The sequence below is a fragment of the Bubalus bubalis genome, chromosome 10 (assembly GCF_019923935.1).
Source record: "Bubalus bubalis isolate 160015118507 breed Murrah chromosome 10, NDDB_SH_1, whole genome shotgun sequence".
In the NCBI taxonomy this organism is placed as follows: Eukaryota; Metazoa; Chordata; class Mammalia; order Artiodactyla; family Bovidae; genus Bubalus; species Bubalus bubalis.
The window spans coordinates 67,726,045-67,738,924 of NC_059166.1; the positions used below are offsets into that span (position 1 = coordinate 67,726,045).

General features: G+C 36.6%; 1 protein-coding gene across 1 annotated transcript in view; it reads right to left on the reverse strand.

Moving 5' to 3' along the window:
• Positions 1–5,101: 5,101 nt before the first annotated feature.
• Positions 5,102–12,880, reverse strand: part of HDAC2 (histone deacetylase 2) — a 35,245-nt gene continuing 27,466 nt past the window's right edge. The window contains exons 9-14 of the mRNA XM_006068491.4: positions 11,324–11,464; positions 10,986–11,094; positions 10,191–10,321; positions 9,318–9,473; positions 6,480–6,537; positions 5,102–5,471 (exon numbers count right to left, since the gene is read on the reverse strand). Of these exons, the coding sequence (XP_006068553.1) occupies positions 5,441–5,471; positions 6,480–6,537; positions 9,318–9,473; positions 10,191–10,321; positions 10,986–11,094; positions 11,324–11,464 (626 nt within the window). The 3' untranslated portion in view covers positions 5,102–5,440. The remainder of the gene's footprint in view (positions 5,472–6,479; positions 6,538–9,317; positions 9,474–10,190; positions 10,322–10,985; positions 11,095–11,323; positions 11,465–12,880) is intronic.

The window sequence follows — 12,880 nt, forward strand, 5'->3', positions numbered from 1 at the left end:
TTTTCCATAATCCATTCACAACCATTTTGCTTGACAGATTACTGTTCAGTGAATTAACTGCAGGGACACTAAGATCCCCCTAAATTTACCAAATGTTAATAGATTCCTTGCTGAAACTAGTTCTCAAAAGATTGTTTTCCTATCCACCATGGCCTAGTATTTTGATACTAGTAGGCATCAAACTCAAACACAAGGCTCAGAAGCAATTCATTTGATGTCTAAATAACACTTGAAGATTTAAGACTTCCCTCACAATTCTGGTCCCATCTATCTTCTCAATGAGGTGAGGACTACTATTCTTTTCCTCATTTTAAGTTAAGAAGCAATTAAGACACAGAGAAGTTAGTAACTTGCACAAGATTGTGAAGAAAAAAGGATCTTAAACGATCAAATATTACTTGTGATAGCATACAAATTGAAGTTTTCTCATAAAACCTTGAAAATCCATGTCATTTATATCACAATACAATAAGAAATGTTATGAATCCCGGTATCAGAGAAGCTTCAGTAGGAATTTTACTGAAGCCACATCAATCAGAAGATGAAGACAAATTACTCCACTTTAAGAACTTCAAAGCATCTCCTATTGACAGAAAGCTAGTAGCATTGGTTATTAACTACCTCCAACAACACAAGACTCTATACATGGACATCACCAGATAGTCAACACCGAAATCAGATTGATTATATTCTTTGCAGCCAAAGATGGAGAAGCTCTATACAGTCAGCAAAAACAAGACCGGGAGCTGACTGTGGCTCAGATCATTAACTCCTTATTGCCAAATTCAGACTTAAATTGAAGAAAGTAGGGAAAACCACTAGACCATTCAGGTATGACCTAAATCAAATCCCTTATGATTATACAGTGGAAGTGAGAAATAGATTTAAGGGCCTAGATCTGATAGACAGAGTGCCTGATGAACTATGGACGGAGGTTCGTGACATTCATTGTACAGGAGACAGGGATCAAGACCATCCCCATGGAAAAGAAATGCAAAAAAGCAAAATGGCTGTCTGGGGAGGCCTTACAAATAGCTGTGAAAAGAAGAGAAGCGAAAAGCAAAGGAGAAAAGGAAAGATATAAATATCTGAATGCAGAGTTCCAAAGAATAGCAAGAAGAGATAAGAAAGCCTTCTTCAGCGATCAACGCAAAGAAATAGAGGAAAACAACAGAATGGGAAAGACTAGAGATCTCTTCAAGAAAATCAGAGATACCAAAGGAACATTTCATGCAAAGATGGGCTTGATGAAGCAGAAGATATTAAGAAGAGGTGGCAAGAATACACAGAAGAACTGTACAAAAAAGAGCTTCATGACCCACATAATCACGATGGTGTGATCACTGACCTAGAGCCAGACATCCTGCAATGTGAAGTCAAGTGGGCCTTAGAAAGCATCACTAGGAACAAAGCTGGTGGAGGTGATGGAATTCCAGTTGAGCTATTCCAAATCCTGAAAGATGATGCTGTGAAAGTGCTGCACTCAATATGCCAGCAAATCTGGAAAACTCAGCAGTGGCCATAGGACTGGAAAAGGGCAGTTTTCATTCCAATCCCAAAGAAAGGCAATGCCAAAGAATGCTCAAACTACTGCACAATTGCACTCATCTCACACGCTAGTAAAGTAATGCTCAAAATTCTCCAAGCCAGGCTTCAGCAATATGTGAACCGTGAACTTCCAGATGTTCAAGCTGGTTTTAGAAAAGGCAGAGGAACCAGAGATCAAATTGCCAACATCTGCTGGATCATGGAAAAAGCAAGAGAGTTCCAGAAAAGCATCTATTTCTGCTCTATTGACTATGCCAAAGCCTTTGACTGTGTGGATCCCAATAAACTGGAAAATTCTGAAAGAGACGGGAATATCAGACCACCTGATCTGCCTCTGAGAAATTTGTATGCAGGTCAGGAAGCAACAGTTAGAACTGGACCATGGAACAACAGACTGGTTCCAAATAGGAAAAGGAGTACATGAAGGCTGTATATTGTCACCCTGTTTATTTAACGTATATGCAGAGTACATCATGAGAAACACTGGGCTGGAAGAAACACAAGCTGGAATCAAGATTGCTGGGAGAAATATCAATAACCTCAGATATGCAGATGACACCACCCTTATGGCAGAAAGTGAAGAGGAACTCAAAAGCCTCTTGATGAAGGTGAAAGTGGAGAGTGAAAAAGTTGGCTTAAAGCTCAACATTCAGAAAACGAAGATCATGGCATCCAGTCCCATCACTTCATGGGAAATAGATGGGGAAACAGTGTCAGACTTTATTTTTCTGGGCTCTAAAATCACTGCAGATGGTGACTGCAACCATGAAATTAAAGACGCTTACTCCTTGGAAGGAAAGTTATGACCAACCTAGACAGCATATTCAAAGGCAGAGACATTACTTTGCCAACAAAGGTCCATCTAGTCAAGGCTATGGTTTTTCCTGTGGTCATGTATGGATGTGAGAGTTGGACTGTGAAGAAGGCTGAGCGCCGAAGAATTGATGCTTTTGAACTGTGGTGTTGGAGAAGACTCTTGAGAGTCCCTTGGGCTGCAAGGAGATCCAACCAGTCCATTCTGCAGATCAGTTCTGGGTGTTCTTTGGAAGGAATGATGCTAAAGCTGAAACTCCAGTACTTTGGCCACCTCATATGAAGAGTTGACTCATTGGAAAAGACTCGGATGCTGGGAGGGATTGGGGGCAGGAGGAGAAGGGGATGACAGATGATGAGATGGCTGGATGGCATCACCAACTTGATGGATGTGAGTTTGAGTGAACTCAGGGAGTTGGTGATAGACAGGGAGGCCTGGCATGCTGCGATTCATGGGGTCGCCAAGAGTCAGACATGACTGAGTGACTGATCTGATTTGACTAGTGGAATTTGGAAGCTTTCATCCATGCCATAAGGAAATGAGAAAAATTGAGAAAACAGCAGTATCTTCCTTAAGTAAAGAGCTTCTCCACTCTCCCTACCTCCCTGCCAAGTTGAGGTCTGTTTTAAAGTGCCATTTTTAAAACTGAAATGATAGTGACTACCCCTATCAGGACCATATGATTCTCCCAGAAGACTCTGTTAGGACTTGTAGCCACAAGGTAAATCTTCCTTCTCCAGGGAAGAAATGAAACTAAGATAGTCACTATTGTCCCAGAAACACTGAACTGCATGAATCTGCAAGTCATCACAAAAGACAATTTGAAAAAAAGGAAATGAAAGCTGTAAGGACGTATAACATTTCCATCCCTTTGACGAGAAATTGTTTATATTTTTAATTAAAAATTAATTTAAAAATCACGTTAAAAATTGAATAAAAATGGATTACCTCAATAGATGCAGAAAATGCTTTTGATAAAATTCAACATCCAGCTAATCTGACTCTTCTCATGGAAAGCATACAGCTTCTTTTTATCCATTTGATTGCCCATTATCCCAATACCACTCAAGGAATAATCTTTTCCAATATTGTTCCAAATATATTAGGGTATTTATCTTGACATCTTATGATCTTTTTCAGTATATGCCAGAACCATAGCTTCTTTATATTTTTTATTTATAAGAATTTTTGTTACTGCTCTTGTAAATAGGACCTTACTTTTTCTGGCAAATCTGGCTGTTTGTGTATATTACCAGTTGCTGTTTTCTGTGTATTAATGTTGTACCAAGTCACCTTGCTGAGCTTTCAAGTTTCAAATTATTCTCTTGAGGCTTCAGCTTTATATAGATGCTGCTATTTGTAAATAGTAAAACAAAACCTAAATGTAACCAAGGAGGTTCACTACACTACTAAAACAAATTTTTGGTGTGTCCTTATAATGGAAACTTAATACAGAGCAGTTAAAATGAGTTGGACTTGTTCAACAGGGTTAATCAAAAAGCAAGTTACGTAAGTGTACATGTGCAATACCATTGTGTGTTTCACAAACACTAAACGTATGTAACTATTTCACGAATGAAGGACTGAATTCCATAATTCCTAACACCACAAGGGTTTGAATGCTGATAAGATATGCAGCAAGAGTGAAAACAGGCATAAGGGATGGTTACTTCTGAAGAGTCCTAAGGGAATCAAATGACAAAGTGGATAAAGAGGGCTTCAACTTCTTCTGTATAAACTTATTTAAAGAAAAAAAAGAGTTGGAACCAACATGGCAAGTGAAATATCTATTAAATACAGGTGAGAGAACGGCTGCTCATTACAAAAGTCCAGGTGCTTTTGTAAATGCTGAAGTATTTAACAGGAGCTTTTAGAGAAATATTTTTGACTGATCTACTGTCCAAGTTTTTACCTCAAAATAATCAATTTGGCCCAGCAAAAAGATTTCGATTTTGGCAAGTTTCTAAAATGTTTTGCTTTCTCCTTTGCATATCTTAGTAGCAGAAACTACCCCGTTTGTCTGCTTCCTACCATTAAAGTGTAAGCTGTGGGAGCAGGCATTTTCCCATTATGTTCAGTTGCATGCTCAAAGCCTTAAAGTGGGTAGACATTCAATAAACTCATGATAAATGACTTTTAAGTGTTTATTTCTTTCGTTTGGAAGCCTGGGTGTAATAGTGGAACCTGGGTACCGTGAATATGTAGTACAAGAACCAGGTTTTGTCTAAACAGCAGGTTTTATTTTAGCCTTGACATAAACACAGGAAATTTCTGTTCAAACACACTATACAATTCTTTGTCTACTTGGTATATAGTAGGGGTTGGCAAAAGAGCTCCCACAGAGCTCAGTATGGAAGCTATAGTTTCCTTTTCTGATCACAGATTTCTTCTTTCAACTCAGAATCGATTACCAGTTTTTGAGAATCTTTGGTTCAGCTCAAAGCTAATTCCTATATCTCAACTGCATAGCTTGTTTCATTAAGATAAATTATGATTATGAGATATTAATCTTCACCAATATTGGCTGGTTAACCTACAGAGAACAAGATGGTAGAACTCCTATTAGAGTAAGAAATAATAATTACTGTAAACACAGTTATTTCCTAAACAGTTCATGGATGTCTTTGAAGTTGTAATCAGTATCTTTCAGCTTTAGGGTATTCTATTTTTCTACAGAAATGGTCACGTTACTAGCCTATGAAATTAGACTCCATGTTGTAATAAACAGACAAAAGACAATCGAAGTACAATTTTTTAATAAAGATAATTACAAAAGATGGAAAAATCAGCTCAGAAAGGCCAATTACTTCTTTAATAGATCAGTTTTTTGACATAATAACACATCAATTTTAAATACTATCACGTAAAGCATGGTGGAGAAAAGAAATTTTGCTTCATAATTAGAAAACTCACAATAAAACTTGCCAAGAAAAACAAAAACAAAGCCATTTTGAAAATAAATACAGTCCATGCCAAAGTAGTATAAAATGAAGCCAGAAATCTTCAAAAAGAAAAAACATTTTTCTTCCCAATATTTTCTCACTTTTTTATGGTTTCTGAAAGTGGTGAGACTCAAATTCAAGGATTGCTGAGCTGTTCTGATTTGGCTCTGTTAAAAGAGGCAATATGAAATATTAAAAATTGCACAATCTCAGTTTAAATGCAATGACCAATAGATCAGCCCTATGGTTCCCACTAAGAAACATGTAAGCTGGTAGTGCCTTGAGTTTTTGGAGCACTGACTGACTGCCTTGACCTTTTGAGGGTTTTACAACCTATTCCAAGTCATCCTATGAAGGCTAACACAAAATTATGTGTGGCCAAGCATCTACATGCTTTCTGACAATAGAAAGCTCAATTATGGTCTTTTAAAAAATTATGTTATACTAGCCCAGTGACTCTTAAAATTTACCTGTCTTATAACACCAAAAAATCATGTATATAGAAATAAGAGCACCATGAAAGATGATGAGTGTCTATATAAAAGTTAATAGCAAAACAAGGCTTAGATAAATTACGTTCAAGAATATAAACTGACCTATTTTAATACATTCAGTTACAACACTGATTATTATTAGCTTTTGTAATTTTTTAAGGCATGCTACATAAATGAAAAACAAGCAAGTAAATGAAATATAAGCTAATGGTTAAGATATATATATATTGTCTTACTGCTACTGCTAAGTCACTTCAGTCGTGTCCGACTCTGTGTAACCCCATAGACAGCAGCCCACCAGGCTCCTCCGTCCCTGGGATTCTCCAGGCAAGAACAGTAGAGTGGGTTGCCATTTCCTTCTCCAATGCATGAAAGTGAAAAGTGAAAGTGAAGTTGCTCAGTCGTGTCCGACTCTTAGCGACCCCATGGACTGCAGCCTACCAGGCTCCTCTGTCCATGGGATTTTCCAGGCAAGAGTACTGGAGTGGGGTGCCATTGCCTTCTCCATATTGTCTTACATACCATACTAAAATTCAGAGCATCTCATAACAACCTACTGATGATATTCCAGGTTCAGTTCAGTACTTCTCAAAGAATATATGTATACTCACCCCAACCCCAGTAAACATACTCAGTATTTTTATAGCATATAAAAATTACTAGAAAAAGAATACAGCTTACCCTTTGGTATCTGTTTTTTCACCACTATTATCCTTGGATTTATCTTCCTCCTTAACATCTAAAAACAAAAATTGGGAAGAGATTAACACCTATTTTGAAATATAAAATGTATATATTTTATTTTAAAATATATCTTACTTAAAATATAAAAAACTCCCATATACAATATTATTGTTCATGAAATCAACAACTAACTAAGCTTCTGAAGATGTACTAAATGACAGAGGTTCAATATCAATGCAACATCGCAGTCCTGCCTTTGGGAACTTTGCCCTATGGGATCACAGCATTACAGGCAGGATATGCACTATGAAGAAGTTCAGCCAACAGACATGCGCATAACACCATGGTAGATCAGGAAAGGCTACGACAAGTGACCTTTGAGAGGCATTCTGAAGAACAAATCACTTTTGAGTGGGAAAAGGGAAGAAGTACCTTGAACAGAGGGAAAGCTCAAAAGGACTTTGAGGCAACAAGGAATTAGGTTGGAAGGAAAAACTGCAAGACCAATTTGGCTGGAGTTTTGTGACAAGGGGACAGAAGCAGTTAAGGTCAGAGACAAAACAGAAGCTAAATTCTATTGCTTATATAACCAATAGTTTTTTTTTTTCTTTAAATAATGGTTAGGCTGCTGCTGCTGTTGCTAAGTCGCTTCAGTCGTGTCCGACTCTGCAACCCCATAGACGGCAGTCCATCAGGCTCCTCTGTCCCTGGGATTCTCCAGGCAAGAACACTGGAGTGGGTTGCCATTTCCTTCTCCAATGCAGGAAAGTGAAAAGTGAAAGTGAAGTCGCTCAGTGGTGTCCGACTCTTAGCGCTAGTACCCGTCTTTTCTAGTACCCTCTTTTTCTTTCCTAAACTTTTTCTTTTGTACTGGGGTATAGCGGATAAACAACGTTGTGACAGTTTCAGGTGAACTGTGAAGGGACTTAGCCATACATACACATAGCCATTAGTTTTAACTTCACTATGTAAGTATCAAAACTTTACCATTTTAATAAAAATTAACAAAATAGTAAGAGTAACACTATCCATTCAAGATCATTGAAACAAATTAGCCAAAATGTGCTAAATTTTTTCTTTAGATAAGCCAATGAACCAAAGTGGTGAGGCACTGATTATAATACAAACATATAGCAACATGTTTATTATGACATTTGTTTTGGCTTCTGGCTTAATTTTAGATATGTAAACAAAAGTGCCAAGTGTGGTTTGGGGAGGGATGAAGAGCAAAGAAATATTCCTAACTTTAGGTTCTGAACTATAGACTTTTAAAAATGTTTTCTATGGTAGTATTTCTTTTATCTGTATGTTGCAAGATTTTAACAAATGCAAGACACTGTAAGAAGAATTCCATTATTAAACTAAGAAATTTAAGTATCAATTATCATCAGCAACAGAAGTATTTAGGAACTAAATACTGTGAGATTAATCCACCACCAGGCCATTAAAGCCAGATCAAAAGGCACTCTCATTTTCAGCTAAAGCAGCAATGAAAGATAAGCACTCTAGTGCACCCACTTTCCCATTTGGAAGAAAAAGCATAGAAAGATAAAAGTTTAAAAAGCAAGAATGAATGCCAGAAAGGAAGACAAACAACACACAAAAAATAAAGAAAAGACAAATTGACAAAGAAAAGAAAAATACTAGAAAAATCCTACAGCTCAAGTTCAGTCCTCCTTACGTCAACCATAGCTGGAATTTCTGGATGTCAATCAGAACACAAGAGCGGACTGCAGCCATCATTGTAATACGTTGGGAAGTTAAAGTTATAAAATGGCAGAGAACAGCAGCCTATAGGGGAGTCAATCCACAAACAAGATGTGCAGACACGCTACAGATTCCAAACACTCTCTAGTAAAAAAAGAACCCGAGAGCCAGCTTACTCACGTAACTTCCAATATGATAGAAAAAGGATGTTGGCCCAGTACCTCTGAATCTGTTTTCCACATGCTACAGGGTCAAAATTAGCAGGTCAACTAAAACCTGTGCTCCTCACTGTTACCTGCATATAGGTAGCAGGTATCCAGCAGGAAAAGCAGCAAGTACAAGAATTCAGGTATTTAAGAGACTGCATTCTCTAGCCACGAGCAGCTCAATCTACCAGGGAGATATGTAAAGTTCCTAATGAGGTGTTATAATGTGATGTGTTAAATAAAATGACTGAGGTATGTGTAAGTGCTCTGGAAACTCAGATAAAAGATAACACACTCTGAAAGCAAATTCAATGCCCTAAATCATCTATTTTCTCAACAAACTGACACATTTGTCTCAACAGACAAGACACATTTTTAAAGTTAAGACATCAGAAAGTATTATCTCCTCCTAACCCAGCTCTCAAATCCCTTCCCATCTTTCTATAGCTTTTATGTTTCTTTCAAATAATAACAAAGTCTGTTCTCTGAGCCTTTTCAAAATGGTGAAACTGGTCTAAGGTTAAATAATGTGAGTCTTCTTTTATGTTTTATTCTCATCAAATAAACTTACAGGTAGTTACAAATTAGCTTAGAATTTCAGCTCTGCTCATGGGCTACATATGGGTCTATAACCACTTTGTTCTCGCTCTTACTCTAGATCACAGTGCAATGTTCAATATTTTAAGCCTATGTTGCCAAGAAGAGATAGTTTCCTATATTATAAAAGCAAATGTGACTAATAACATTTGGAGAGCTTTAACTAAAAGTTTACTTACATGGAGGGAAAAAAAGTCACCTATTTATTTAGCACACTCACCTACTTCCGATACTCGTGTAAGTATTTTAGGATCTTATAAAAATTGCTTGGTTGCTCACTTTCAAAAACTTACAATTAAAACATCTATCAAAAAATAAATCTGACCTGCTTTTTTGTCCTCCGTTTCCTTCTTGTCTTCTTCGATTCTAGCTTTTTTTGCTCCTTTCTTATGATCAGTCACATTTCTACGACCGCCTTCTCCTTCGTCCTCAGAATCTGAGAACTCTTCATCACAAGCTATTCGTTTGTCTGATGCTCGAACTGACACATTAAAAGATTTTTAATAAAATTTTGACAAAGGCAGTCACAGATTTTACAACTGTTAAGTGCATTGCTCAATAGAAGAACTAGCCAGTCATATTTAAAAGTAAGGAAACAGATTTTAAGATTATAACTGAATGCATGGCTTGCTAAACATTGAAAATTTAGCTTTAATCTAGGAAGAAATAATTCAAAGGAATATGAAGAACATTAGAGGGTCTCATTAAAAAAAAAAAAAAAACTTTGGAGGAAAAAAATATTGCTTTCCTGATAGGAAGTAGGAGTGATGTCTTTAAATAAAAAGTAATCTTTTATTTCAGAGCTGAGAGGGGAAGAAGAGAAAATAAGAAATGTCATTTATGTCAATTATGTTAGAATGTCTATACCATAATAGCATACTATTAGGCTAAAAGCCTACAAATCATATTAAGTGGAATTAGACTGTAGAATCAAACAGAAGGTGCTTAATGTTATTCAACTTACTCTACACGTAAGTGGTTAATTTGTAGAAAATGAAATGGCTGACACTCAAATCAGGCTCTGAGACAAAGGAAATTAAATCTACATAAGATTTAAAAAATGATGAAAATAAGACAGTAATAATAGTGTGCTCATGAAAACAGGTGAAGTTCTTGGGCAACCAAAACCTTCAGTCTGTAGTGTGCTTTTAATAAACCAGAAAAATGTAACAGAATACACATCAAAGGACTATCTTACTAGAAATTCTCTTGTCTGGATCTTCTCCATCTTCATCTCCGCTGTCTTCATGAACTGCATCTTCTGGAATAGCTTGCATCTGGACGCCAGGTGCATGAGGCAACATGCGTAAATTTTCAAATAAACGCTGTCTAAATTACAACATGCATAGTTATTAGAAAAAATATTTTCTTTCAAGTTCCTTTTCAGTGTAAGAGGAAACATTAAGCAAAATAAATTGCATCTTTTATCTAGCTTAACCTAAGAATTAAAATCGTAACATTTACTGGGTACTGATACTTTACCTATTATTAACCCGTTTAATCCTCAAAATTTACAAGGTAGATACTAAATTTCATCCCCCATTTCAAGGATGAGAAAATATAAGCATAAAGGCAAATTAACTTGCCAAATGTCATGGAGTTAGTGTGTGGTAGGAGAGGGCACAGACTCAGGCCTGGGTACTAACAATGTCTCTCCAAACCCTATTTCTTAGAGAAAGGTTTATCAAATGTTTCAATGAAAATAAATTTCACTTTTGTGTAAAGCAAGAAAATATACAACTTATAGTGCCCTTTTCAACAAAAAAGTCCATTTTAACTAACAGAAAATGGAAGTATTTTTGAGCTATAATTTATTATACATTTTCCATTATTTTATAAAATTAAAGAAATGAACAATCTTAAGGTTTCGAATACTTTTGACAGAAGGGAATACCTTATGTATAAAGTTAAACTGACCTACTGCACATGACCTTCTAAAAGCTTCAAAAGTTACATTAATAATGTTAATCAAATCAATTTGATGATGTCTTACTTTATCTTTTCCATATATTCTGGAGTGTTCTGGTTTGTCATGTTTGAAGGACTAATATGCAGTTTGAAGTCCGGTCCAAAATACTCAAAATAATCATTATATGGCAATTCTATTAAAAATAATGAAATAAAGTTATATATTAAAAGCTCAATCCATACACAAAATCCAGACTCAAGTTGTAAAATATTTCCAGAGAAAATATTTAAAAGTGAATACAAAATGAATTTAGTGACTGCTCTCCTATTTACATAGTTTTGGAATCAACTCTAATGACCTAACCATCTTTTTCTACAGACAGGCAGTTCATCCAATAAAGACATCACAATAAGAACACTTACCGTTGGGAATCTCACAATCAAGGGCAACTGCAGTCTCATATGTCCAACACCGAGCAACGTTGCGGATTGTGTATCCACCTCCCCCAAGCATCAGTAATGGTAAATTGAAAGTTTTTACAACTTCTACACATTTAGCATGACCTAAGACAAAGAAGATTTGGGTAACAATATATTTACACACTGTAACAGCTGGAAAAGAAAAATTTAAAGATAACATACAAAATTTTACTCAACCAAAATGGCTTTGCTAAATATTTAAAAAACAAATAATACATAAAAATTTTAAGAAAATTTCTAGTCTAAAACTTTCATCAAACACCTTTTACACAATATACAAAACTCATTAAGACATAACTGGCTATGTTAACAAGCGTCCTTGATGGAAAAGTCAAATATACAACTATATTAAGATTAAAATATAAATATAACACATTTTTATTAATGTGATATGAAAGTCCTATGTTCTTATAAGGTTACCTGGGGGAAAAAATAAGTGAGGTTACAATGAAACATTAAGTACAACCTAATCTAAACTGATGTTTTGTTACCACTTTTCTCCACAGACATGAACAAAAAATTACTTAAGACTATACAGGTTTCAGTTCAGTTCAGTTACTCAGTCCTGTCCGACTCTTTGCGACCCCATGAATCGCAGCACGCCAGACCTCCATGTCTATCACCAACTCCCTGAGTTCACTCAAACTCACATCCATCAAGTTGGTGATGCCATCCAGCCATCTCATCCTCTGTCATCCCCTTCTCCTCCTGCCCCCAACCCCTCCCAGCATCCGAGTCTTTTCCAATGAGTCAACTCTTCACATGAGGTGGCCAAAGTACTGGAGTTTCAGCTTTAGCATCATTCCTTCCAAAGAACACCCAGAACTGATCTCCTTTAGAGTGGACTAGTTGGATCTCCTTGCAGTCCAAGGGACTCTCAAGAGTCTTCTCCAACACCACAGTTCAAAAGCATCAATTCTTTGAGGCTCAGCTTTCTTCACAGTCCAACTCTCACATCCATACATGATCACTGGAAAAACCATAGCCTTGACTAGACAGACCTTTGTTGGCAAAGTAATGTCTCTGTTTTTGAATATGCTATCTAGGTTGGTCACAACTTTCCTTCCAAGGAATAAGCATCTTTTAATTTCATGGCTGCAGTCACCATCTGCAGTGATTTTGGAGCCCCAAAAATAAAGTCTGACACTGTTTTCACTGTTTCCCCATCTATTTCCCATGAAGTGATGGGACCAGATGCCATGATCTTCGTTTTCTGAATGTTGAGCTTTAAGCCAACTTTTTCATTCTCCTCTTTCACTTTCATCAAGAGGCTTTTTAGTTCCTCTTCACTTTCTGCCATAAGGGTGGTGTCATCTGCATATCTGAGGTTACTGATATTTCTCCCAGCAATCTTGATTCCAGCTTGTGCTTCATCCAGTCCAGCATTTCTCATGATGTACTCTGCATATAAGTTAAATAAGCAGGGTGACAATATACAGCTTTGACGAACTCCTTTTCCTATTTGGAACCAGTCTGTTGTTCCATGTCCAGTTCTAACTG